This window comes from Trichomycterus rosablanca, chromosome 11 (genome assembly GCF_030014385.1).
Source record: "Trichomycterus rosablanca isolate fTriRos1 chromosome 11, fTriRos1.hap1, whole genome shotgun sequence".
Taxonomy (NCBI): domain Eukaryota; kingdom Metazoa; phylum Chordata; class Actinopteri; order Siluriformes; family Trichomycteridae; genus Trichomycterus; species Trichomycterus rosablanca.
In genome coordinates, this window is record NC_085998.1 from 39,957,294 (window position 1) to 39,983,445 (window position 26,152).

Genomic DNA, 26,152 nt, shown 5'->3' on the forward strand with positions numbered 1-26,152 from the left:
AAAAAAAGTGACAAACAGTTTTAAGCAAAAATAAAGAAAAATATTTTTTTATTAAAAAACATTATTCAAAACCAGTTATTAATATTCTGACTGGCAGTAAAACAGTCACCTCGCTGGGTTTTACACCGCCGTTACACAGCAGCGTTTCCCTCTCAGCATTTTATTTAAACTGTTCCAAATAAATGATTAAACTACTATAAATATTTTATTTGAATATATTTAACTAAACTGCTGCTGTATTTAGGCGTGGCCAGAGTGGATCTGCTTCTCATACCAGGTACAGTTTTACACCAAACGCTCCTCCAGACGCAACCCTAACTCTACTGTATCCGGGCCTGGGACCTGCACTGAGAGCGCACTGACCACTCCACCTCACAATAACTACGCTGTTCAGCCACCCCTGCTCTCGGAGAGTAGCCAATCATGTTCACCAGACGCCCGACCGGCTGATAGCACAGCTGAGATTCAAACCCTGGATCCCCAGATCTCAGCAGTAATGAAACAGTGTATTTTACCACGGTGCCACCCGAGTGCCTTTTTTTATTTATTTAAGAAAGAAAGTAGTGGAAGCTTTGGGACACGTATATTTTCTAATAAAATATTATAAAATAAATACTGTAAAATAAATACTATGAAATAAATATTATCAAATAAACACTATGAAATAAATACTATAAGATAAATACTATAAAATAAATACTATAAAATAAATATTATAAAATAAATACTATAAAATAAATACTATGAAATAAAAACTATGAAATAAATACTATAAAATACACACACATCCTAAACCTCGCAATATAGTTCAAGTCTAGTCTGTGGTGGACAGTGTTTTGGACAGTGTGGTGGACAGCGTGGTGGACAGTGTATTTATAAATAAATTCCTCGTGCTCCCTGAATCACACTTTTACAATTTCAGCACGTTAATCAGCACAATCTTAATGTTGTTGTTGTGGAATGTGAAGGAAACTGACGGGACGTCCAGCTTATTCAGCACATTCAGCCGTGATGTGAGCAGTTAAAGTGACCACAGATCACAGCGTCACTACAGGCCTGAACGGCACCAGTCTCTGGACGTTTACGTTCGTGAGAATTAAACTAATCTAAACTAAACACTAAACTGTTCTAACTCGCTGCGGTGGTTCATCAGAAGTTTAAAACAGCAGGCGGTTTCTAATGAAGTGTGATGACGTGAACAGTGAACATCTACAGAACAGTTTTGTGAAATAAAACCAGGAACCAGTCGGGTCTGAAAACATATGTGCGTTAGACAACCAGCAAACAGCAGCGCAGCAGGAACAGGAAGAAACCTAATACACACCGACGCTGCACAACACCGACGCTACACAACACACCGACGCTACAGAACACCGACGCTGCATAACACCGACGCTACACAACATACCGACGCTACACAACACACCGACGCTACACAACACACCGACGCTACAGAACACCGACGCTGCACAACACCGACGCTACACAACACACCGACGCTACAGAACACCGACGCTGCACAACACCGACGCTACACAACACACCGACGCTACAGAACACCGACGCTGCACAACACCGACGCTACACAACACACCGACGCTACACAACACACCGACGCTACAGAACACCGACGCTGCACAACACCGACGCTACACAACACACCGATGTTACACAACACACTGACGCTGCACAACACCGACGCTGCACAACACCGACGCTACACAACACACCGACGCTACAGAACACCGACGCTGCACAACACCGACGCTACACAACACACCGACGCTACACAACACACCGACGCTACAGAACACCGACGCTGCACAACACCGACGCTACACAACACACCGACGCTGCACAACACCGACGCTGCACAACACACCGACGCTACAGAACACCGACGCTGCACAACACCGACGCTGCACAACACCGACGCTACACAACACACCGACGCTGCACAACACCGACGCTGCACAACACCGACGCTTCGGGTGGAGTCCCGTTTATACCTGCACCAGAACTCATCAGAACTTATTCCAGCACTGACTGAACTGAACGACAATGATAAACTCAAATAAAATTTATTCTGCTGTTTTCTGGTGTGAATGGACCCATCGTGACCCTGACCACGCTAAAGGTTCTGCAGGTTCTCTAGGTTCTGTAGGTGAGCTGACCCATTTCTGTTGTCATGCATCATCTATAATAAGTCTCACACAGTGCTTGTATACCCATTTAGAGTGTGTGTTTGTCTGATAGATGAAGATTTACTCACCGAGGCCCATCAGCAGGACGTTCTGACGACCGTTCCCGCTCCCCTGGACCTGGTTCACCTGAAGATGACTGTAGAGATGATGGCTGAGCAGCAGAGCTTCTCCATCCTGCTCTATCCAGTCCTGCATCACCGGGCGTGTCTCCATCAGGTTCAGGATTTTGGGGGGTAACTTCTGACTGTCTGGAACACACTGTAAGAACCAACAAGAGCCTGTTCACACTCACATGTACAGACAGGGTACACACTCGTTTTGGGCTAAAGTGATTTCCTGATGTCCCTAATTATTAAGTCCTGGGTTCGATTTCCAGATGGAGATGGGGGTGCTCCCACAGTACAGACGTGCAGTCAGGTATTAATTACTTAGTGTGTGTGTGTGTGTGTGTGTCTGTGTGTGTGTCTGTGTGTGTGTGTGTGTTTGTTTACCTCTCCAGGACGTGGAGAAGAAAATTCCTCTCTGCTCTCAGTAAATTTGTTGCTTGAGAAAACATGAATGATGTCGGACATCTTATACACACACACGGCTCTGAGATCACTGAGGAGGAGAAACACACATCAGTGTTTATACACACATACACACACTTATGCACACACACACACACATATACACACTTATACACACACACACATGTACCTGAGTGATGGTGCAGTAATAATATCCTGCACAACATCCTGACCAAACACTTTTACTCTGATGTAATAAACACCATCTAATTCATGATTTAATCCCTAAAGTGTTTGTGCAGCTCCCTGTTTGAGTCAGGTGTTGCACCCCATGATCATGAGCAAATTCACAAAGGCAAATCAAATCAGGCTCCAGGATCTTGATGAGCTCTGCAGCCGTTTCTGTTCTGAGTAACAAGAGAAACAAACAGATCTTATAGATGCTGACTAATGGCTCCGGGAGTGCTGAGGGGTTAAATATCTCATTTTCTTTTTGGAAACAGGGTGTTCACATGAGCAGAGTTTTACCGTTATACCGTTATTCTGGTGACTCTTAACTTTTAGAAAGTGACAGACAGGGTTGGGACGATTAAAAGCCACGCCTGCGATAATTACAGGCGTATCGACACTAATGGTGCGTTTGTTTATTTATTTATCAGGATTATAACGTGATGTTTTACACTTCGGTTCCATCCATGACAGGACGGGTCGTTACTGCTCACACAAGATTCATCAGCTCAGTTTTAATATCAAACACAGTCATGAACAGTTTAGTGTCTCCAGTTCACCTCACTTGTCTTTTGACTGTAGGAGGAAACCCACACAGACACGGGGAGAACATGCAAACTCCACACAAAAAGGACCCGGACCGTTCCACCTGGGGATCGAACCCAGGACCTTCTTGCTGTGGGGTGACAGTGCTACCCACTTCAGTAACAGTGTGTAATACCGAATCCTCTTACTAGGCGTTTTTGAAGAGGGCGTAAATCAGGGTGTTACTCCAGGGCTCGGCCTCCAGCACGTCCACGTCCAGCAGCTCGGTGTAGACCAGCCGCTCCTCCTTGTTTCCACAGAACAGACGAGCGGTCAGCAGGGACGTCCAGCTGAACTGCAGCTTGGCTTTAGTGCCGCCTCGATCAGCCTGATACACACACACACACAGAAAATGCCTAGCTTTAGCTTCATCAGCAGTTTTCACCCTCTGACCCTCCGTCTTACAGCTGAGCTGAGATCAGCCGAGTTTTTCTGATGACTTAGAAGCTGGAGTTCCGCTAAAACACACCAGGAGCTCAGTCATGTAGGAGTAGAAGTCATGTAGGAGCTCAGTCATGTAGGAGTAGAAGTCATGTAGGAGTAGAAGTCATGTAGGAGCTCAGTCATGTAGGAGTAGAAGTCATGTAGGAGTAGAAGTCATGTAGGAGTCACAATGGTCACGTAAGAGCTGTTTATAAGTCATATAGGAGTGTAGGACTGCACTTAGTGACCCTTCAGTCCAGTCTGCTAACCCGCCTGTGTACGAGTCCCTTGACTTTTGCGACACCAGTCCTGAGTTCCACCCTTCCACCAACTCTCCAGTCCTGTCACCGGCTCCCCTGAACCAGCGCCGGTCAAATCACAGCTTTCTGTTTTTATTCTCATTAAATCCACCGTCCCAACTTCTCTGAACTGGGATTGTGGTATGATAATAAAAACAGAAGTGGGTGTGTCCTTGTTTGTCCTCACAGTAGGAGTGCAATTCACAGTTCACATTTCTGACCTCATAACAAATGGAAACTCAGTAAAACAATCACTCAACCTTCATCATGAAACACAAGAAGTGAAAATCCTCATTTATTTACTGTTTCTCAGTAACGCAACCGACTGACGTACACAACATTAACAGGAACATCAGCTGTGTGTAACTCTGCTGTGCAACTACAAACTTTAAGTACAAAGTTGTGACATTTAATGAAATCCAGTTAAAAGAAGAACGTGTGACGTGTTTCATTCTCTTAAATCTTTATTTGACTGATAAAAGATCAAATAGAATTAATTTGACTAGAAATAAAAGATTTTAATTGTTTTAGCTGAACAAATTCATTGAAATTTATAATTATAAACAAAGTTTAAATTTGATGCAACACATAAAGCATTGGGACAGGAGCAGAATAATTTTTAAGTTAAACTGTTTAAAGTGTTCCATGATAAAGTATAAAGTTTAAACATTTGAGAAATTAACATTTTCCTCAACAAAAAACTAAAATTGTTGAAGTACATAATATGGTGAAAAGATTTAGGGAATTTCACTCCATGAAGGGCAAAACCAAAAACCACTGAATGTTTGTGACCTTTAAATTCTGTTATGCAGAGAGAAAGCCGTACATTAATCCTGTACAGAAACGTCACAGAGTTCTCTGGGCCCGAGCTCATCTCAGATGGACCGACAGACAGCGGACACGTGTGCTGTGGTCGGATGAGTTCATGTTATTTAAGCATTTAAGCCTCAATCTGAACATGCTACGACTGCTTAATAAGGTATCGAGACTCACAAACCTGCAACCATCAGTGTCCTCAGTTCCTCACACATTAAACAGTAGAAATAAATAGGAACACTGATGGAACACAGGGGGGAACACGCCCCCGTCCTGACTTTTATGGAGTCTGTTTCTATTTCCAGACTACAGTTAAGTTGATCAGTGAAACATTATAAATCTTTTGTTTCTGCTTTTATCAGGTAAATAAAGATTAAAGAGAATAAAACACATCACACATTCTTCTATTTACTGTGTTTTACTAAACGTCCCAACTTTTCTGGAAACAGGGTTTGTACATGCAGTAGGTTTTTACTTTATGACACAATCTGTTATTGACTAACCAGTATAGGGAAGGACACTGTTTGCTAACGTCCACGCTGTAATCACTGGAGCGGTGGTGACATTAATCATGCTGTGACACGACGTTACAACACGAGTTCTGGTTAAATAAAGGAAATAAATCTAACGCACATAAACAGAAATAAACATTTAGTGTTTTTAATGAAGCCCTTTATCGTCACCTCACAGCAGGACTGATGTCACCACCGACCTGCTGGTTTCAGACGGGTGTTTGTGGTGATTTGGTTTTATCATGAGTTATAAACACAGTCCTGTCATGATGTGATGAAGTGACTTAACAACATCATTAAAATAATACTCATGCCAATGTGCACGGCTTCAGCTGCTTACCATACAGATCTGAGAGATTCTGGGGATCCAGCGGGGCGTGTCCGGGTCCGGGTTAGTGTTGTGTTCATTGTAGAAGGTATAAAGTTTTCCATCTGATTTACTGCCTTTATCCGCTATAATTTTTACATGTTTCTGCTCTAAAATAAAAGAAAAGATCAAGGTTAGTAATCTGGTCATGTCGAAATACCAGAGCCTGGACTAAATGCTAAATAGAAACAGACGCCTGCTATCAGTTATTACTCAGGATTAGCAATTAAATCATATCAATAATCTAATATTCTAAACAATGTTAATTATTAGCGTTTATGTGTTCTGTCTCTGTGGTGTAAAGTACTCGTTAAACACCACTGTGTTCCAAACTCCATGAGAAAATTGTCTGTCAGTTCAAAAGGAACATTTCTCAATAAAGACTGCACATAATTCAGTATGTCACCATCTACTGTACATAATATTGTGAAAAGATTCAGGGAAACCACTGTTGAATGTCCGTGACCTTTATGCTACAGTGATAAAATACAGCCACACGAGCTCAAAAGCACTTCAGAAAACTGTCGTCACTTAACACAGTCCACCGCTGCATCAAGAAAATGCAACCTGAAACTCTATTCTATACGGTAACACATCTGAGTTCTCTGGGCCCGAGCTCATCTCAGATGGACTCAGGTGGACACGTGTGCTGTGGTCAGATGAGTCCACGGTTCAGCGGACATCAACACTCCATAAACAAATAGGACCCTCCATGATGATTTGTTGCTGCTGTTTGTTCTCTTGCTTTTACTTGTAAATGGTGGAAAGGCGGGTAAACTATGTTATCATGGTGACACTAAGGACCCGCTCAACCCCCCACCCCGCCCGGCCAATCAGACACTTGCGTCACAGGTTCGCTGGTTCTAGACCAACATGATTATGGGGCCAGATCGACACCGGGTAATTCTGCAGTGGAAAAGCACCAGAGCAGCACCATGCTGCTATAAAAGCTCTATCAGGTACCATGATGGAAGGTTTATTCTGTTAGTCTCTCACCTATGTGGTTTGCTGATGGTCTGGTACAACCTCCTGGGCTACACCTGTAGAGACCCTGAACTGTAGACTGGTCATTATGAGAGACTGTGAGGTACAGCTGCTCACCTGTAATACAAACACACACTCGGGTCACTCAATTATACATAAAAAAATTTAGTATTTATTTATTTATCTGCTGTATTAAAGGCCTTCAAAGTGTCAAATTATCATGTATTACTATTATTCATTTATTTTTAGTAACCGTTTCATTCTGGTCAGGGTCCCTCTCCCATTTACTCCTATCCTTTTTTTTACTTGCACAAAATACATGATTGCACTTCACTCTGAGTGCTGCTACTTTTTGCTGCCTTAGCTTATTTTTATTTAAATAGAAAAAGTTTTACAGTTTTTATATTTTAAACGTGTTTATATTAAGTTTTATTCTGTTTAATTGTTGTATATATATATTAATTTACTTTAATAACAGAGTAACTGCTGTTTCTTCTGTGCACATGACAATAAAACTCCTGAATCTTGAATCTATTTACATTTAAAATGAAATAAGATGGAAGAACTTGGTACAACTAGGAAACTAGGAAAAGCTTACTCAGTGGTTCAGTGTGTTATTTGTTATTTTTGTCATTAGCTTAGGATGTCTGTGCTGGTGCGCTAGTGTGTTTTACAGCTGCACCACGTGAGTGCTGTACTGACCAGATTAAAGTGTGAATCTATTTCATGTTTAGCATTAGCTGAGCGAGCACGTCTGGGTGTGATGACTTCTGCTGTACAAGATAAAGACGTTTTACTGTCGAAAAATTCCCATGAAACGTGATCACGTGTGGATCAGAACTGAGACATGAAACTGCTAACACCGATATTAACAATGAAATCAACATAATTATTATATTCAATCTCACTGAGCATTTCCCATGGAGCACTACACGATCATGAGGTTCCCCAGTCTCCAGACCTGAACCCAGCAGAGTAACTTCAGGAATTTGGTGGATTGGCAGCAAAAATGAGACACAATCAGGTCACCACCAACCAAAACCTCAAAGACTTTGTGGAATCCAAAACACAAGAACCTGAGACCATTCTGAGAGGTGTTCCTAATAAAGTGGCCAGTAAATGTATATCAGAATAACTACACAACAATCTAAAAGCTGCAATTGATGACATTAAAGACTGATTAATACTTAATAATAATTTAAATTTCTATAGAGCATTTCACACACCCAAGGACACTTTACAATGTAAATATTAAAACCAATTAAACTCACTCAATTAATTAAACTAATTTTAAAGCAAAATGGTGGAACAATGATAAAAAACAACACACCAAGGTCTCCTTTCGACCTGCGATTGATCCCTCACCTCAGTTTACTGTCCGTGAGGAGTTAAGTATGTTCTCCTTGTGTCCTGGTACTTCTTATAAACATGCTGAGAGTTCATTTGCTTCTCTAAATTGTGAATGTGAAACGTGTGTGTGTGTGTGTGTGTGGTGGTGGTGTGTATTTTTGCCTCATGCTCAGTATTTCCCACTGACATTGGACACACTGCAACCCTGACCAGGATAAAGTGGTGAGTGGATAAATGAAGGACACATTGGGTCCCCGGTCCAGCACAAAGTGGTGATACACACAGAGCAGAGTACCGGTCCATTACTGGGCATCAAACCATTCAATTAACCTTATTAACACCTACAATTCAGACTTGCCAATCCACCTACTGACCGGTAAGAGTGAAGAACAAAATGACTACATTGTAAAGAATAATAGTTTAAAGTGTTTTCTTACCGATTTTTAGGCAGGGATCTTTGATTTGCACTAAATACGGCAGATCGAAACACTTCTCAGGAGACAATTCTGAGTTCTGTTATTAATAAAAAACATATTAGGAACAAGTTCAGGTTCATAACGACACTTTCAATAGCAGCAGAATCATTAAATATAATTTACATCATTAGAATTTATTTAAAAATAAATAACCCCCCCCGTTTCTCCCTGTGACTCCTCTGCATCGCCCCACCCTGAACAATAACAGCAGCAGACTAGCAGGCGCTCTCTTACTCTCTGACACGGGTGTGGTCACCAGCCGCTTCGTTTCAGAGGTGGGATCTCACAGAGAGCCGCACCGCGTATGGAGCATCACGCTATGCTTTTCTGAAATCGTCCACCACACGTGGAATCGAATGAACAAATCAGCAGGGTTCGCATTAACATCAGACTAATGGGTAGAGCAGTGGGTTGCCAACTGGAAGGTTGTGGGTTTGAATCCCAGCTGTAGAATGGCTGACCCTGCGCTCTGTTATGTTTACATATGATAAATAAAGTCATCACATCAGCACTAGGATTATCACATGATGTGGATCTACAGCGACTATAAACACGATAATAATGACAGTAATAAAATACTGACAGTAAGATCAACAGAAGTAAAATGTTCAGGCGTGTGAAATGTATTTTGTTAGCAGGGTTGAGAGGAACAGAGCTCATGTACCACATTATTCGAGTATTCTGAGGTATTTTTAATCCAGCTCTCCACTGGTCGGCCGTACAGTAGTCTACAGAAGACCTCGTCTCGGCTCTCGGGAGGTTTTTAACTTTAACTCTTCTGCTAACAGGAGAACAATAAATGGCGGCGCTGAAGCTTATCTTGTAGTGTTAGGCTTTGACGCAGGAAATGGACTCACAGTTTAATCTACACACGGCGGCTGTGCTGGACATTTAAAAAGCACTTTAAATAGAAAACAACTGATGTCCTTAAACCACCTCACAGAGTTCTTATCATCACCTCATCCATTACTGTGGTCCAACCAAAACTGGTCCATTAGTTTGTACCTAGACTCACAATTTTTTTAGATAAATATATTTTTAAATATGTTTTTACTGATTAATACCAATCTGAAGACCTGAAACCATTTCTAAAAGTATTGGGACATGAGTACAGTTTAATGCTCCGTGTCCTGATCTATTATCAGACGCGTCTCGCTGTAGGTTTACACTACAGCGTCGGTTCATGGTTGCAGTAATAACGTACCATGTTACAGCAGTTTGTTTGGTCCCCCGTGGTGACACAGATGAACAGTGACGTTCCGTTCGTCCCCTCCGTCAGCAGAGAGATATTAAACCTACAGTCCTGGAATTAAAAGAACCAAAAAAAAGAATTTTAGACCTTTTATTAAATGTTAGGGTTGGGTTTTTAAGTTTGTTTGTTTATTTATCAGGATTATAACGTGATGTTTTACATTTTGATTCCGGGTCGTTACTGCTTACACAAGATTCATCAGTTCAGGTTTAATATCAAACACAGTCATGAACTATTTAGTGTCTCCAGTTCACCTCACTTGCATGTTTTTGTACAGTGAGAGGAAACCAGAGCACCCGGAGGAAACCCACACAGACATAAGGAGGACATGCAAACTCCACACAGAAAGGACCCGGACCGCTCCACCTGGGGATCTTGCTGTGAGGTGACAGTGCTAGCCACTTAGCCACCGTGCCGCCCAGGTTTTTTAAGTAATTGCAGTACCAGATACTGTCCACACACAGGTACCTATAACGTTCAGGACACTTATTAACTGACTTCATAAAACGATTAACATTTCTTTATTTAACGTTACGTGTTTAAAGTCTTTAACAACTTTTATTTAGTGAACTTACAGGAGAACTGACGGGACAAACGTTCTTATATAACGGCAGCCGTACCTGCACAGAGAAGAAAAGAGTTAAATCAATATTATAAAACAGATATTACCGGTTCTAAAATCTGATTGGCTGAGCCGCGTTTGAAGCCGTTGTAAAATCCCCGATAAACGCACACCTATGACCGCCTCACATCATTCCATATTAATACGCCACTGAAAAGAAAAAGTGAATGTTATGTTCACCCTCATGTTGCCTAGCAACACTGTTAACGGACTACCTGGGGTCGCGGAAGAATGCTTTTTGTAAGTGTTTTTGTAAATAAAAACATTTATAAATTGAACATTGTTGTATTTTATTATATTTTATGTTGACTGCCGTTTTATAAAAGCAATAAGCCACAAGAGACCGTGCATTACGTTTTAGGTCAAAACAACCTTCCCCGTGATAAAATCACAGTAATGCACGGTCTCTCGTGGCTTATTGCTTTATTCAACAGGACATACAGCTGTGATGAACATTATTACCCCCCCCCCCCCCCCTAACCCCCCCCCCATATTCCATAAACCAGGTACAGCATCTCATAACATTAAGTGTTTAGTGAGACTTGGATTTATAAACTCTTAAGTAGTGCTGGACAATAATTCGATATCGATATATATCGCAATAGAAAATGTTTCAATAACGGTGATAGGATTTTTAAACAAATTCGATCGATATGCATGATGACGTCAGTGCGTGATGACGTACGGCACAGGCACGAAGCCAGTGCTCAGCGTTACCGCTCTGATTACACTCCGCTACAACACGGTGGATATCAGCGGCTAAATGAGTTCAGCAGCTGTGAGTGAACGAGCATCCACAGTTTAAACAGAAGCAGCAGAAATAGTTGATAAGAGATGAAAGACTCTTTTTATTCTGTATTCTTTAAGCACAACACCTGATACAGCAAATTCTGCAGCAACTCTTAAGCACTTTTTATATTCTTTATCCTGGTTGAGCACTTTTGTTCGAAAATGTTTACATACAAATAATAATCAGTCCATGTTGTGGTTTAAAGTTAGTTAAGACCAGAGGTGGAAAGTAACATTTACATTTACTCGCGTTACTGTAATTGAGTGTACTTTTTAGTTTTTTGTGTACTTATAGTTTTTAAAGTAGATTTCACAGCCTGTAATTTTACTTTTACTTAAGTATGTTTTGTATTAAGAATTGTAATTCGCTAAATTTAAAATAAGATCCGTTACTGAGTAAAATAATAAACGCTAAAGAAATCGCGTCTGGGAAACTGCAGTGAATTCTGCAATGGGGAATCGGATCTTTTGTCTCGGTTCCTTTTAAAGAGCCGTATATATACATAAAGCGCGAATCGATTCCTTTATTTCAGTTTAAAGGGCCGTCCAATAGATTCAAATAATTCTACGACACATCACTAATGGTTATACAGTTTAAAAAAGTTTTATGGGAGTAAAATGACACATTACACATCCCTAAATGTTTTAAATGTTGTATCAACATGTTTCTTTTATTATATTTGAATTAAAAACAACTATTGTGAGAATTATATCCACTTGTCCTGTTTGCATTACACAGAAGAGACCCCCCCCCCCCCCGCTGTTAAACAAGTAACTAAGTAATGTTTACTCTGAGTACATTTTAAATGAGTTACCTTTTACTTGAGTAGATTTTTAGACTAGTAACTTTACTCGTACTTAAGTAAAAATGCATTAAAGTAATAGTACTTTTACTTGAGTACAATATTTTAGTACTCCTTCCACCTGTGGTTAAGACATATGTTAATATATTATATATTGTCAAAGCTTATGTTTATTTGAGAATGATGTCGTGTTTTTGTCTGTATACAAATGCTAAATACAAGTAAAAGGTGAAAGCTAATTTATTTGTATTATTATTATTTTTTCTAAATATTATGTAGTTGTAAAGGGTGAGATTTCATAGACTTTGAACCTGTTCGCAGGTACAGCCTTTCTATGTTGGTGTTCCTGGCAGTTTTTCTGACATTTGTATTATTCATATCAATATCGGAATTATATCGTATCGACCGAAATTAGGAGTTATAACGTGATATAAATTTTAGCCATATCGTCCAGCCCTACTCTTAAGTTTGATCCCCAAAAGCACAAGAACCAAAAATACCAACATTAAAACCTGTAAGAGTAAAAAGCTCAGAGAAGCTGCTGAAACATTTGGCCAAAATTTGTAAACCAACACTTCCATATCTTTATCATCCATGTGAGACCCCCCCCCCCCCCCCCCCTAACCCTAACCCCCCCCCCCCCCCCCCCCCATATTCCATAATTTTCCAGATTTGTTAGCTAAGTGGGTAAATATTTCTTCACACAGGACCAGACCAGATATATAATGTATAAGACATAATTAGGAAACAGTTTACCAGCTGTAACTGTGGTGCTTTATCTCCAGGCTGGAAGACGTACAGACCCTGAGGACCCACTGCATACAGGTTTGTGCTGACGGGGTCCTTAATCAACTTCATTAAATCCTTTACTCCTGAGTTTGAAGTGAGAAATGATCCATCTAAACCAGAGAGAGATAAAACAGAAGAACTCAGTGACCTGGTGGAAGACTGTATGTACATTTACGGCAATTCGCGAACGCTTTTATTCAAAACAACTTTCAGTACTGTAACAATATATTGTCTAAGCAATGGAGGGTTAAGGGCCTTGCTCAAGGGCCCAACAGTGGCAACCCGGCAGTGGTGGGGCTTGAACCAGCAACCTTTCCATTTCTAGTCCAGCACCTTAACCACTAGGCTACAATTGTACAAAACATAAAGTGTAACAGAGCATTGTGGGGGCAAAAACTTTTGGGGGCAGTTTTCCTCTGGGGATCAATAAAGTAATCAATCATTCAATCAATCAGTCAATCAATTAGTCAGTCAGTCTGTATGTCGATCTACGGACCCCCAATGATGAATTATATAAAAACGATTTAAATGTTAAGATCTTTAGGTAAATATTCATGATTATTGATGATTTTATTAAACAGTTTCTTCTGTTTTGAGATAAAGAACCTCATGTTGCTGGCTCGTAACTCACTCACTCATGTTTAACAGGTGTAACATAACCTAAAAGAACTGTGCATTAGGCATGAACTGGAACTGAGACCTGCTAGTGCACCTAGATTAATAATAACCAGCAGAATGAGGCTTAAATATCAGTTTGATGATGTGATAGGGTTTTAGATGATAAATAATCATACACAGGTGTGTGTTCTTACCTTTGTGTGGTATTATAACCCTCGGTGTTGGGTGTCCATGTTTCTCCTCTGCAGACTTCATGATGAACATTAAGAGCAGTAGAAGCAGTGAATGGAACCCCTTCAGTAACATCATCTTCTGTGTTCTGAGGATGAAGGTGCACAAGAACCGTCACCAAACTCCAAACTACGAGTCTAAAACCAGTCAGTCAACGGATCAGATGATTAGAATGAGAGAGCAGGAACTAGAGCTTTACATGCACGGAACGTGTGTGTGTGTGTGTGTGTGTGTGTGTGCGTGCGTGTGTATGTGTGTGTGTAAAACTTATGTATGCATTTATATTATTATTATTATTATTATTATTATTATCATTATTATCATCATTACAATTATTATTATTATTATTAGTTGTAATAGTAGTAGTAGTAATGATGAGATATTTTACCTACTGTTATGTTAAATCTAATAAAAAATATATCACAATTAGTGACCCCAAGTGGTCAACCTATAATTTGGTCATTTATGCTGGTTTTGAAAGCTTTATAAACACAATGTAATGCTCTATAATGAACTTGAAGCACCACATCCTAAAAGTCTATTGTTAATGTGTATTTAATTCAGTGCTTTAAATCTCTTCTCTCACTGAACAGTTTAAACCTGAACTGTAGCAGCATTGTTACTCTTTCTATAATTTATGTGTGATTATTAGCATGAGCTTCAAACAAAAGTCTGATTGTACGAACCCACAAGAGCAAAAAGAAGACTGTTGTTCTGTAATGACATTTAAAGGGTACGCTTCACCCCAGGCCTTCCAACCATGCTTCATTTCTATTATTTAACACAATTATACTGTAGCAGTGTGCAGGACGATGTAGAGATCAGGCTGTGTGCAGTATGCAGTGTATTAGTATGCAGTATAAACTGGGGTAATATGGAAAATATAGTACATACTGGGTCATATATCACATGCAGTGTGTCCTGGGCAGAATACACTGAACAGTAATATCATAGGAAGTGCAGAACACAGTAAATACTGAGGTATTAAGCAGTCTGCTGTATATATTTGGGCTGTGCACAGTATGCAGTATATATAGGGACTGTATATCATGTGTGGTAGGATGCAGTATATATAGGGACTGTATACCATATTGTGTGGTAGGATGCAGTGTGGCACTGGTAAAACTTTCTAACTCAACAATGCTCCGGCATTCATTTATTTTCTTGTATTTTTCTGCCATCTAGTGGAAAATAACCTCATGTACAGAGATGAAAAAGGTTGATTTGTATGAAGGTAAATATGTAGAAAAAAACTATAAAAATTTTTTTTTTATGATTACTCATCACTTATTCAGTGTTATTTTGGAGTGTTTTGTTGTTTTGTTTTTTTTAAATATATTTTCTTTATGCTTTTTCTCCCTTTTTAGCGCGTCCAATTGCCCGAATGCCAATTCCTGCTCTGATTGAGGAGAACGAAGCTAACCCACGCCCCCTCCGACACGTGGGCAGCAGCCGTATGCATCTTATCACCAACACTTTGACGAGTGCAGTGCAGCTCTGTGTTGTGTACGGAGAGACACACCCTGACAGCACTCTTTTCTCATCTCTGTGCAGTGCCATCAATCAGCCAGCAGAGGGCGTAATTGCACCAGTCATGAGAGAGAGAGACCCCATCCGGCTTTGTCCCGCCCATATCTGAACAACAGGCCAATCGTTGCATATGTGTTTTACACTCTTTTACAACATTTGTTTTAATTTCATGTTGGATTCTATGTCGAAATGTCTGATTGTGAATCCACTGCTTGAACAACCTATAAGCAGTGCTTCTGGGTGGCTGCGGAGCTTCTTCAGAATGAAATGCAGGATAAAGTGCAAATGAACAGACTGAACAGATTTTTAAAGCCTGGACGGACTGACGGCTGATTTTGCTGCATTCTTTCCGTCTGTTATTAATTTGCTCTTTGGCCGAAGATCTGTTGCTGGAATTGATCCTAAAAGTAATAAAACTGGAAGCTGAGTAAGCTGAATGATTTAGAAAGACACGGGGAGAACAAGAACTGGGAGAAATCAAAGTTAAAAAGCAGATGTGATGGTGAGTGGTCTGAAGGGAGGTATGCTAAGCTACTGCCAGGGCAGCGTGTGTGGTACCACTGATCTGCCATCTGGATTTCATTCAGCACCGCTCTACTGCTCTTGTACTGTTAGTGCTATTAAATACCAGCAACAAATGAAAACTGTTATCTCTCAGAGTACTCACGCTTCAGCCAGTCGCCCTGGGCTCAGAGAGGGCTGGGAAGGAAAGTCTGCTCAGCAACCCCAGACCACCCGTACCCCAAACTGTTTCCAGTAACAAACAGGGATCAGGTTAGCGCTGCTGCTGTCCATGTGATTAGCAAGAAACTTAACTCGAGTTTTAAGATAATGATTATATCACAGGTACACCAGTTCCAGCAGACACACTCCAAAAACTTTTTTGCATATGATGCATGTACAGTTTTGATTTCACCCATTCTTACCTTGTGCTGTTTGAAGCTAAAGATATTCAGGAATTTCTCACCTGATCACTTCTGAGCATTTGCTGCACACAAAACGTAAGTAATGAAGCATTACAACCCAGTATACACACACACACACACACACACACACACACACACACACACACACACAGACCTCCGTCAGTGCTGTGAGGCTCACCACAGCACGTCCACATAATGAGCACTGGGTGGTGGTGACATGATTTCAGAGCCGTGTGGTTTTCTCCATATTTGCTCTAACATTTACTCTATGCCACCACACACACACCCAGCGCCAAGTCACTGCGGCACAGTAATGTTTTTGTTAAACTTTTTATTGATTAAAAAAGCTGATAAGTAAAATAAATCATACAGAATGTGTAGTTGCTGAATCTGTTAAATCCTGTGTGCTCTTCAGTCTGTCACCTTTTCCCCCACCAATGTTACATTTCCCCTGCAGTTTGCACCTCCACACTGGCAGAGGGGCGCCACAGACTAGTGCCCATGCCGTCCGACACTTGTGGATTATTAAAGAAAGTCATACCACATACAGAGAGTCACACTACGTCCCATGTGTTCCTCCACTGCCTGTGCCAGCAAATCTACCAGACAGCAGGGGTCACTGTTTCAGAGGTTGAAGTTGAGACTGCTGTGCCAGCAATGCTGCTCCTGCTAGTTGTGACAGATACCTGCCGTGTTTGGAAATGTCCAGAACTCACTATGGACGTTATCACAGACTGGACTGAATAATTAAGAACTCACGTTGCTTGTTTATTCTTTTCACTAATTATAACTTTTAGTTTAATTTAATTTTGTGTTTGTATGCTTTGTGTAAGTCTAATTAATTTAAATTGTTAATAATTTAAGTAAAGTCTGGTTCCTCTCAAGGTTTTTTCCTGTAATTTAAGGAGGGTTTTCTTGCCACTGTCACCCTCGGCTTGCTCTACAGAGATTTTTGGTCCTGGATTCTGTAAAGTTGATTTCAGTCCATTGTAAAAAGCACTATATAAATACATTTGACTTGACAACCAATGCTACAGAGTTCTATAAATCAGTCAGTGAACATTTGAGGATGGAAGCTGAATATTGCAGTTCACAGATGCTCTACTCATTCTGACAGAGCTTTAGAGGATCTGCTGTGATCCGTTGCCTAATTTTAATGTTCCTACAAAATACTGCACATCAGTTGTGAGTTTTAAATAAAAAACACTTTATTTTGCCTTGTTTTGCTCTCTTTTGTTTTACTTCCTCACCTCAGAGAAGCTAAAAATCACCACGAAAAGATGTGATTTAAATTGATCGATGATTTGTAGGCATTCTCTGTGTGGTGTGTGTGTGTGGGGTGTGTGTGTGTGTGTGTGGTGTGTGGTGTGTGTGTGTGTGTGTGTGTGGTGTGTGTGTGTGTGTGGGGTGTGTGTGTGTGTGTGTGTGTGTGTGGTGTGTGTGTGGTGTGTGTGTGTGGTGTGTGTGTGTGTGTGGGGTGTGTGTGGTGTGTGTGTGTGTGTGTGTTTTTCCCCAGTCTCAGATAAATGAGACGCTGAGGTCCTGCTCTCTGTTTCCAGCAGACCAGAGGGAACAAGGGAAATGAGGAAGCACGGAAGTGAATGAGGTGGTGAAGGGTGGAGGGATTTTGTAGGGGATGGGGTGGTGGTGGGCGGTTGTAGGGGATGGGGTGGTGGTGGTGGTGGTGGTGGTGGTGGGGGGGGGGGGGGGGGGGGGGGGGGTTGTAGGGGATGGGGTGGTGGTGGGGAGGGGGGGGGGGGGGGGGGGGGTTGTAGGGGATGAGGTGGTGAGGGGGTATGGTGGGGGTGGTGGGAAAGGGCCGTTACACAGAGATTTGGAACAATCTGAGAAGTTTCTACTGAGTTGGTTGGACTATCTTACAGGTCAGTGATTGGAAGCCAGCTGCTGTTTGTTCGTTTTGGATGAAGCGCCTCTTATGTTTTAACCCAAAGTTTCGGAAATATCAGCATGTCAGAACAGAACCCCCCCCCCCCCCCCCCCCCCCCCCAACCTCACCAAACACACTGATTTAGGTTCCGAATGATAAACAAAGTAAAGCCGCAGCATCATTGTTTTATATTTCTAATAATTAGTGTTAAGATTGTTCTGATATCCACCTAACATTTACAATTAAATTACAACCACAGATAAAACATCACACTTCATTTTGTTGGAATTAATTCAGTGCAAAACTCATGAAGACATGTCCCATCATTTACAGATACTCACCAGCCGACAAATATTTCTTCAGCTAACTTCTGTATCACACCATCTAAAAAGTACTTTATCCACCACTGCTTAAAACCTAAAACCATGTTTTTTTTTCTTTAACACAAAAAGTGGTTCATTGTAAACGAAGCACATCTACATTCCACCCTAAATCACACACAGAACATCACATAACATTTTCCAATAAGAGACGTTTTATTCTACACAATAATGTCCATTCTAACTTCAGAAAAACAAAGACTGGACTCAGAACCGGAGAGAGGAAGGGGATCGAGTATTTCCCCTGAGTTTTGGGGGAGGGAGAAGAGAGGGAAACGGGAAAGAGGTCATGCTAGGGTCTGATTCATTAAACCCAGAGAGAAAGTGTTGGGTTATTTATTATCCTGTGAAGAGCCTCTCTACATAATTCAACACAACCAGTCTGAGAGCTGATGTACTCCAGCGTTACTGAAAAAATTACACCTGTAATCATCTCAACAATACCACTCACACACACACTCACACACACACTCACACACACACACACACACACACTCACACACTCACACACACACTCAACTCAAAAGAAGCTTTATTGGCATGACAAATAAGGACATTCGTATTGCCAAAGTAAGTTACAGGGAAATATAAACAATAAAAATAAGAAAGAACAAAAATATACAGAATAGTTACATGTGCAAAAAATATAGAATAGAATAAAATATTAATAAAAACAGTGCAAAATAATAACAATAAAAAGTATAATATTTACAATAATGAGGTTTTAAAACAATCAGTTTGTGCGTGTGTGTGTGTGTGTGTGTGTGTGTATGAGACATGGTCACCCACTGTCCCTCACCTGGTGGCAGGTGTGTGTATAGAGTGCTGCTAGTGTGCAGCTCTCTCTGTGCTCCCCCAGTAGGTGGGGCAGTTTGTCGGGGTCTGGGAGGGAGGTGAAGTTGGGGATGATGTTATTAAATTTAGGGAAGAATTGGGAGCGGACGTGGTGGTACTTGGTACTTGGAAGTGCAGCTCCGTCTCTACTGTACTGAGAGTGCAGTGCTGACACGACCTCTCCTCCCGGGGCAGCCAGGACCGGGTGTGTCGCCCCGTCTCCACGGCCAGGTCGTGTGCGCTCAGTCTGTACCTCGTCAGGGTGTTTCTTAATTTAGGGTCGGATACTGTGCTCAGATAATCTGCTGCACTGTAGTGTCTGTTTAGGGCCAAATAACAAAAAATAATAACAAATAATAAATAATAAATAACTGCATTTTACTTTGAGTTTTAGTTTCAGTTTCCCAATAATTCAGATATTTAGTTCTGAGTTTTTGTGTAATTTGGTTTATTTTAATTGGGTTTGCAGATTTCTCCTGTTCCTGAGTCTTTATTGTGTTAGTGTGTGTTATTAGTGTGTCGGCGTGTGTTATTACAGTGTCTGTGTGTGTTAGTGGTGTATCTGTGTGTGTTAGTGGTGTATCTGTGTGTGTTAGTGGTGTATCTGTGTGTGTTAGTGGTGTATCTGTGTGTGTTAGTGGTGTATGGGTGTAGTGACTCAGGACCAGTTGGATGAGGGGACTGGTATGTTTGCTCAGCTCTTGGTGTTTCAGGGCTTTATAATGATAAGTTTGGTGGTCGCTCTTATTTAGATGGTTCCAGAAGTTGATGCTCTTCTCTGTATGTTTATAATTAGAGGAAATCGGCCTAATTCTGCCCTGCACACATTGTTCGTGGTGTGTTAGTGGTGTGTTAGTGGTGTGTTAGTGGTGTGTGTTAGTGGTGTGTTAGTGGTGTGTTCGTGGTGTGTTAGTGGTGTGTGTTAGTGGTGTGTTAGTGGTGTGTGTTAGTGGTGTGTTAGTGGTGTGTTGGTGTGTGTTAGTGGTGTGTTAGTGGTGTGTCTGTGCACCTTTAGGATGCTTTTACAGAACTCTGTGTGCAGGGTCTCTAATGGATGTTTGTCCCAATTATGGAATTGATGGTGTGTAAGTGAACCCCAAACTTCACTGCCATATAGAGCAATCGGTTCAATTATTGATTCAAAAATTTTAAGCCAAATTCTAATCGGAATTTCTACGAATGTTTGACGTTTTATGGCGTAGAAGGCCCTGCGAGCTTTTTCTCTCAGTTCATTTACTGCCACACACACACACACTCACACACACACTCACACACACGACACGAGCTCTGCAAACACTTCACACAAGTTCACTTAGTCTGGGGTCTTGCTTACTTACAACACACACACATTCACACACACACTCACACACACACTCACACACACACACTCTCTCTCACACACACACACACACACATGACAAGAGCTCTGCAAACACTTCACACAAGTTCACTTAGTCTGGGGTCTTGCTTACTTACAACACACACACGCGCACACACACTCACACACACACTCACACACACACGCACACACACTCACACACACACACGCACACACACACTTCAGACAATTCTGGATGGAGTAAAACTGACCATCAGTGAGGAAGGAAGTGCTTTATTGCTTTCTGTCATCATGAATACTGAAGTTTTACACGTTTTATAGTCATGACACCCCTGTAAATAACATTCCTGTTAATAGATCCCAAACATGACATCCCAAAACATTAGGACCACCCCAAAATGCTCATGACATCACCTATTTTATAACAATGGTGCTTGTTGCAGTTCCTTGTAGTTCACGTGTTAAATGCAGCAGATCTGATCAGCATAAAGACCTGATGACTTTGATAAAGGCTGCATCATTATGGCCAGACGACTGGGTTGTGGTGTCTTCCAAACAGCTAAGGGGGCTCACAGGCAGCCGTGGTGAGTACCCACCAATAGTGGTCCAATGATGGACAAGCTGTGGACAGGTTGATGGGTGGCAAAGACTCAGAAATGTCAGAGGACTTATGAAAGGCTGTGACGGCAGGTACGGACCAACAGAAGATCTACTGTGGCTAAAATTGCAGATCATTTTAATCCTGATGATGAGGTGAATGTGTCACAACACACAGCGCATCAAATCCTTCTGTGCATGGGGCTGCGTGGTCACAGGCCAATATCACCACCCATTATAACTCTTAAAATACAGAAATCTCTGTACTGAGAAATCTGAGGGTCTGGGGTGAAAATAACAGCCATTTATAATGTAGTTCCACAGCCTGGGAGATGAACTTCAATATCATAAATGTAACGGGTGAAGATTTAATGAAATGCATTTATATTTATAAATCTTAATATTTTCTTCCTCATAATAACAAAAACACTGCATTCCATTAAAGACATGAAAGCTATAATGTTCCTCTCAAGTAAACACTTTTTCTCACTTTAAACTGAAAATGACCCCACAAAGAGTTAACGTGGTCCACTGTAGAGCTGATCATTTTAAAATGAACCACAGAACATTAATCCTTATAATTTTAATAATACACAGAGAATAGAAACGGGAGTAGGATGTCACCTGGGGTACACTGATAAATCCATGTAAACTGTCAAACTCTGAGTAAGGTCAATGTGAATGCCCCCAAGACCAAGACCAGATGTCTCGAGGAATGCCAGTCATGTGCAAATGACACCACTGCTTCCACAGTATCCACTTCCCTTTCGGTTTTCAAGTCATAATCCTCATCCTCGTACAATTCATCAGGGCCATCCTGGTCTGGTGCCACCCTGTGATCCCCGAGAGCGCATAGTCGGCTCATGTTGTCCTTGACCACCTCACAGAAGGGCCGCTCGACACCATCGCAGACGCACCGCTCGAGCATTGTGCCATCCGGTAGCCTCCGGAGCTGCTCGATGGTGGCTCTGCATCTCACGGAGCACTTCCTTCCATTAAACAGCTGGCCACAGTGTGACAGGTACGTGGACAGTGCGGTGCGACAAAAGGTGTCCTCCTCGCACCTCTGCCGTGCTTCCGTGCACCCAATCCCACCAGCATGCACCCGGGGTAGGCACGGTTCAATGGCTTGCTTGGCGCGTCTGCAGTCTACGTCGACCCCACAGTCACAGGTCTCGAGGTCTGGGCCGCCGGATGTCCGGTTTAACCGGATAAGCGCTCCGATGCAGTGGCTTGGACAACGCCGCCGAGTGCCCTGGATGTTCCCATCACACGCAGCCAGGTACTGGTTATAGGCAAGCTCACACTCACGCTCCTGGTGGCATCGAAGAACCGCCTGCCAGCACACGGATTGTGCCTTTAATACCACAAAGACAGTGAAGAGACACAGCACAGGGCAATGCCAAGTCTCCATATTCAGTGTTCAGCTTTAGTTCACTTCCAGGGCACATTTACTGACCCAAGTGTGGAAGTTTTAATTTTGCATTTAAACATCTTGCTGAGAAGTTAGTGCACCAGTTCAGATCATGTGCTTATAAAAACATCATGCAACAAATCAGAATGAACTTCTAAACAAACTTCAGAAGCCATGAATGTGCGGGTTAATCATGCGGGTTTTTACCCAGATTAAAAGTTTGGATAAAAGGTGAGGTGAGATGATCCACCAAAACACTTCAGACAAAACCATGAAGATCACAATGTTCACACTCGATCCTTCCTCTCCACGCAGAGATGTTTTTTCCTGCAGTTTGTTCACTAGATCCAAAGTTTGCGCGTCTGATCCAGTTTGCGGTTTTTGCGCATCCAGACCCGTTAAATCCGGTTAAAGCGCGACGGTGCGGTTATTCGGTGCGTCCGTTCTGCTAAACAGCGAAAAGAAGAAAGACACACACACACACACACACACACACACACACACACACACACACACACACACACACTCACACACACACACACACTACCCCCTCCTCCTCATTATGCACTGGGTCGTAAAAGGGGGACTCGTTTCCATAACAACTATTTTGGGCAGTACTGCTGCGCGTCCCAAACCGAACCATGTTCACTATGTAGTGCACTAGTTAGGGACATTGTAGTTAGTACCGTTGTAACTAGTAACTATGCAAAATGCACCAAACAACACCAAAACTACAAAACTACCACCAGGGTCACAAGAGAAAATTAGCTTTATTTAGTTTTTCTTTCATTTTTTATTTTACCACTGCTTTATCCTGGTCAGGGTCGAGGTGGATCCTCAGGATGGTCAGATGTAATCCACTAAACTGTCCACAGTTTTACATTACTACACACTTAAAGGCTGCTAATAAGTTTTGTAATGTAGTTTTGATTCTGCTTTTGGCAGGAGCTTCATACCTGTGCTGTACCCTTTAAGCCCATGACAATATAAAGCTTGCTGAACTGTAGATGGTGTTCGCTGTGCTCCAGCAGGTTCTAATTCACGACCCACTGCATCTATGAATAGGATCAAGCAGTGATAAAACAGAAGTGAATGAATGAACATATCAAGCTGTACTTACCTACAAATGATTATATATAAACATAATAAACATATTAATCATATATATATATGTGTTCACTAATATTCTTTTTTTTAATAACTGCATTTCAATGCCTTGTACTCGTACACAACAACAAAGTTAAATTTATCTAGTTCTACTACTAACATAATTACACTTACTACTACCTGTATCTGCTACCACTAACACACTTGTTACTACCAACAAGAACTTCTTCTGTTTCTAACACCAGCACTACTGTTAGAGGGCAAATGGGCTTTTAAACAGTGCAGTAAAATAAAATAATAATGGATTATTCTCTATTTCTATGGAACACTGAAAGATCCCTCTGTCTATTGCCTGGCCAGTTCACAACAAAGAGTGTGAAGCGGGTCAGAAAACACTATTGTCCCCCATTCATGCCCCCCTCAATACCAGATTAACCCTGGTGAGGAGGGAAGAGGAAACAAGAGGGAGAATAAAACAGGTCTGTGGTCACAATCCCTCTACAGCTGGCTAGACGTTTAAAGACATTAATACATTTTATTATATAATTTAAGGTTTTTCTCCAGGTCTCCAGGTCCCTTAGCTAATAAACCACCAACATTTTCAGTGTTAATACAGGAACATAAAAAAACCCCCAATAAGATAAGACTTTATTGATCCCCTTAGGGAAATTAACTAATGAAGATTTAATTTAACTATTTGCTGCAATTTGCTCCATTAATCGCATAACAGTAATGCCTCTATCTGCTGGTCTAATCTGGTATTGCAGATCGAGGTAAACACCCAAATTAAACTCAAACACACACTGTATGGCCAAAAGTATGTGGACACTAGTCATTTAGAAACACCACTGGGTCTATACAGAGATACGGTTTGACCAGTTTGTAAAAAGGAGCCTCAGTGGCCCTGATGTAGAGGAAAGAGCGTGAAACTTTGTGGAAACATACACAAGGAGAACATGTCAAACTCCTCAAACACAGTCACTAGAGTTTAGGTTAAAAACTTAGTTCACCAAAGCTGAATGACACCGACACTGCAACCCTTGGGTCTGATATAATAGAGGTAATGAAACACCATTATTTCCAGTGTTGTGGATGGCATAGCAGTGCAGCAGGTAGTGTGAAAGCCCCGTAGCACTACGGTCCTTAAGACCTGGGTTCGATTCTAATTAACCTACTGATCCGTAAACCACTTTTCTAATTGTGTCCTTGTGCTTTTTCTCGTACCTTTGAACATACAGAAGGTGAATTGGCCGTAAATGTTTCCAAAATGTGAATAAATGTGTGATGATTTAAGGTGGCAATGGACTCTCAGAGACCCTGGCCAGGTGGAATGGATAAATCCTTCTTCATTGTGCATGCAAACCTATTAAATTCAGCACTAGAGAGTTTGCAACCGGTTTATGCCATATTTATAATTGGTTAAGGTGGTGTATATGTCTAAGATGGAACACTGGAGCATCAGAGTAGGTGCCGCTCAGCGACATCGGTCCAAAAGACATGGGTTCGATCCTCGCTTCTGGTTACTGTTTTAGGAAAAGGCCTGCCTGTGTTCTCTGTGCTTGCATGTGTTAATTCCACCACGACCCTGATCAGGAAAAAACAGCTAGTGACGATGTATGAATGAAGTGTATAATAGTATCATTCCATTTATTATAGTTCCATTCTGTGCATTTAAAAAAGCTTTTATACCAGCAGTCGCCACCGGTGCCACAGTAATGTCTCCATCTGCTGCTCAAACGAGGTGTTACAGTTCAAGACTAAAAACACATCCATTCATGTATTTACTCGTTAGTGGGAATTCTCAATAAACAGAGCACCAATCCAGCACTGAACACCAAACCCCAATCTACACATTCACTTATTCAGAGCACCCACAGGAAACCCATCCTACAGGGTAACACCAAATCAAAACCAGGTCCTCAGGACTTCTGTCGCCTGCACTCATACCAGCCATCGTACCAGCTGTGCCACCATGTCATCCTGAAACTTTATAAGTCTTTAATAAGATCACAGAGTTCATAAAAATATGTTTATTATAGGAAATCAGAAAATTAATAAAGATCAAACAGAAAAGGGGATTGATATACATTATTACATATATTGTGCATATACAGGTGAGGAAAATACAGGGCTGATGTTTTATTGAGTTTTGAATATAAACACACTTTTAGGTCATAAAGAAATACAAATAATAACATCATTATATGATAATCAGACAATAACATGCATCTCCACCCGCATATATTGCTTTATATACTGTACATATATTTATATTGCAGT

The 26,152-nt window shown here is 41.4% G+C and overlaps 2 protein-coding genes across 2 annotated transcripts in view; both read right to left on the minus strand.

Annotated features, from left to right (window-relative positions):
* Positions 1–13,904, minus strand: part of LOC134323444 (semaphorin-7A) — a 19,269-nt gene extending 5,365 nt beyond the window's left edge. The window contains exons 1-10 of the mRNA XM_063004971.1: positions 13,821–13,904; positions 12,976–13,118; positions 10,581–10,625; positions 9,958–10,056; positions 8,715–8,790; positions 6,940–7,044; positions 5,917–6,053; positions 3,676–3,854; positions 2,696–2,804; positions 2,273–2,462 (exon numbers count right to left, since the gene is read on the minus strand). Coding sequence (XP_062861041.1) covers positions 2,273–2,462; positions 2,696–2,804; positions 3,676–3,854; positions 5,917–6,053; positions 6,940–7,044; positions 8,715–8,790; positions 9,958–10,056; positions 10,581–10,625; positions 12,976–13,118; positions 13,821–13,890 — 1,153 coding nt within the window. The 5' untranslated portion in view covers positions 13,891–13,904. The remainder of the gene's footprint in view (positions 1–2,272; positions 2,463–2,695; positions 2,805–3,675; positions 3,855–5,916; positions 6,054–6,939; positions 7,045–8,714; positions 8,791–9,957; positions 10,057–10,580; positions 10,626–12,975; positions 13,119–13,820) is intronic.
* Positions 13,905–21,011: 7,107 nt separating this feature from the next.
* Positions 21,012–23,745, minus strand: si:ch1073-459b3.2 (growth arrest-specific protein 1). Its single transcript, XM_063004380.1, has 2 exons — positions 23,722–23,745; positions 21,012–22,708 (listed from the first exon to the last, which is right to left on the minus strand). The coding sequence occupies exons 1-2, from the start codon at positions 23,743–23,745 to the stop codon at positions 22,007–22,009; spliced, it is 726 nt and encodes a 241-aa protein (XP_062860450.1). The 3' UTR covers positions 21,012–22,006.
* Between the last annotated feature and the right edge of the window lie 2,407 nt (positions 23,746–26,152).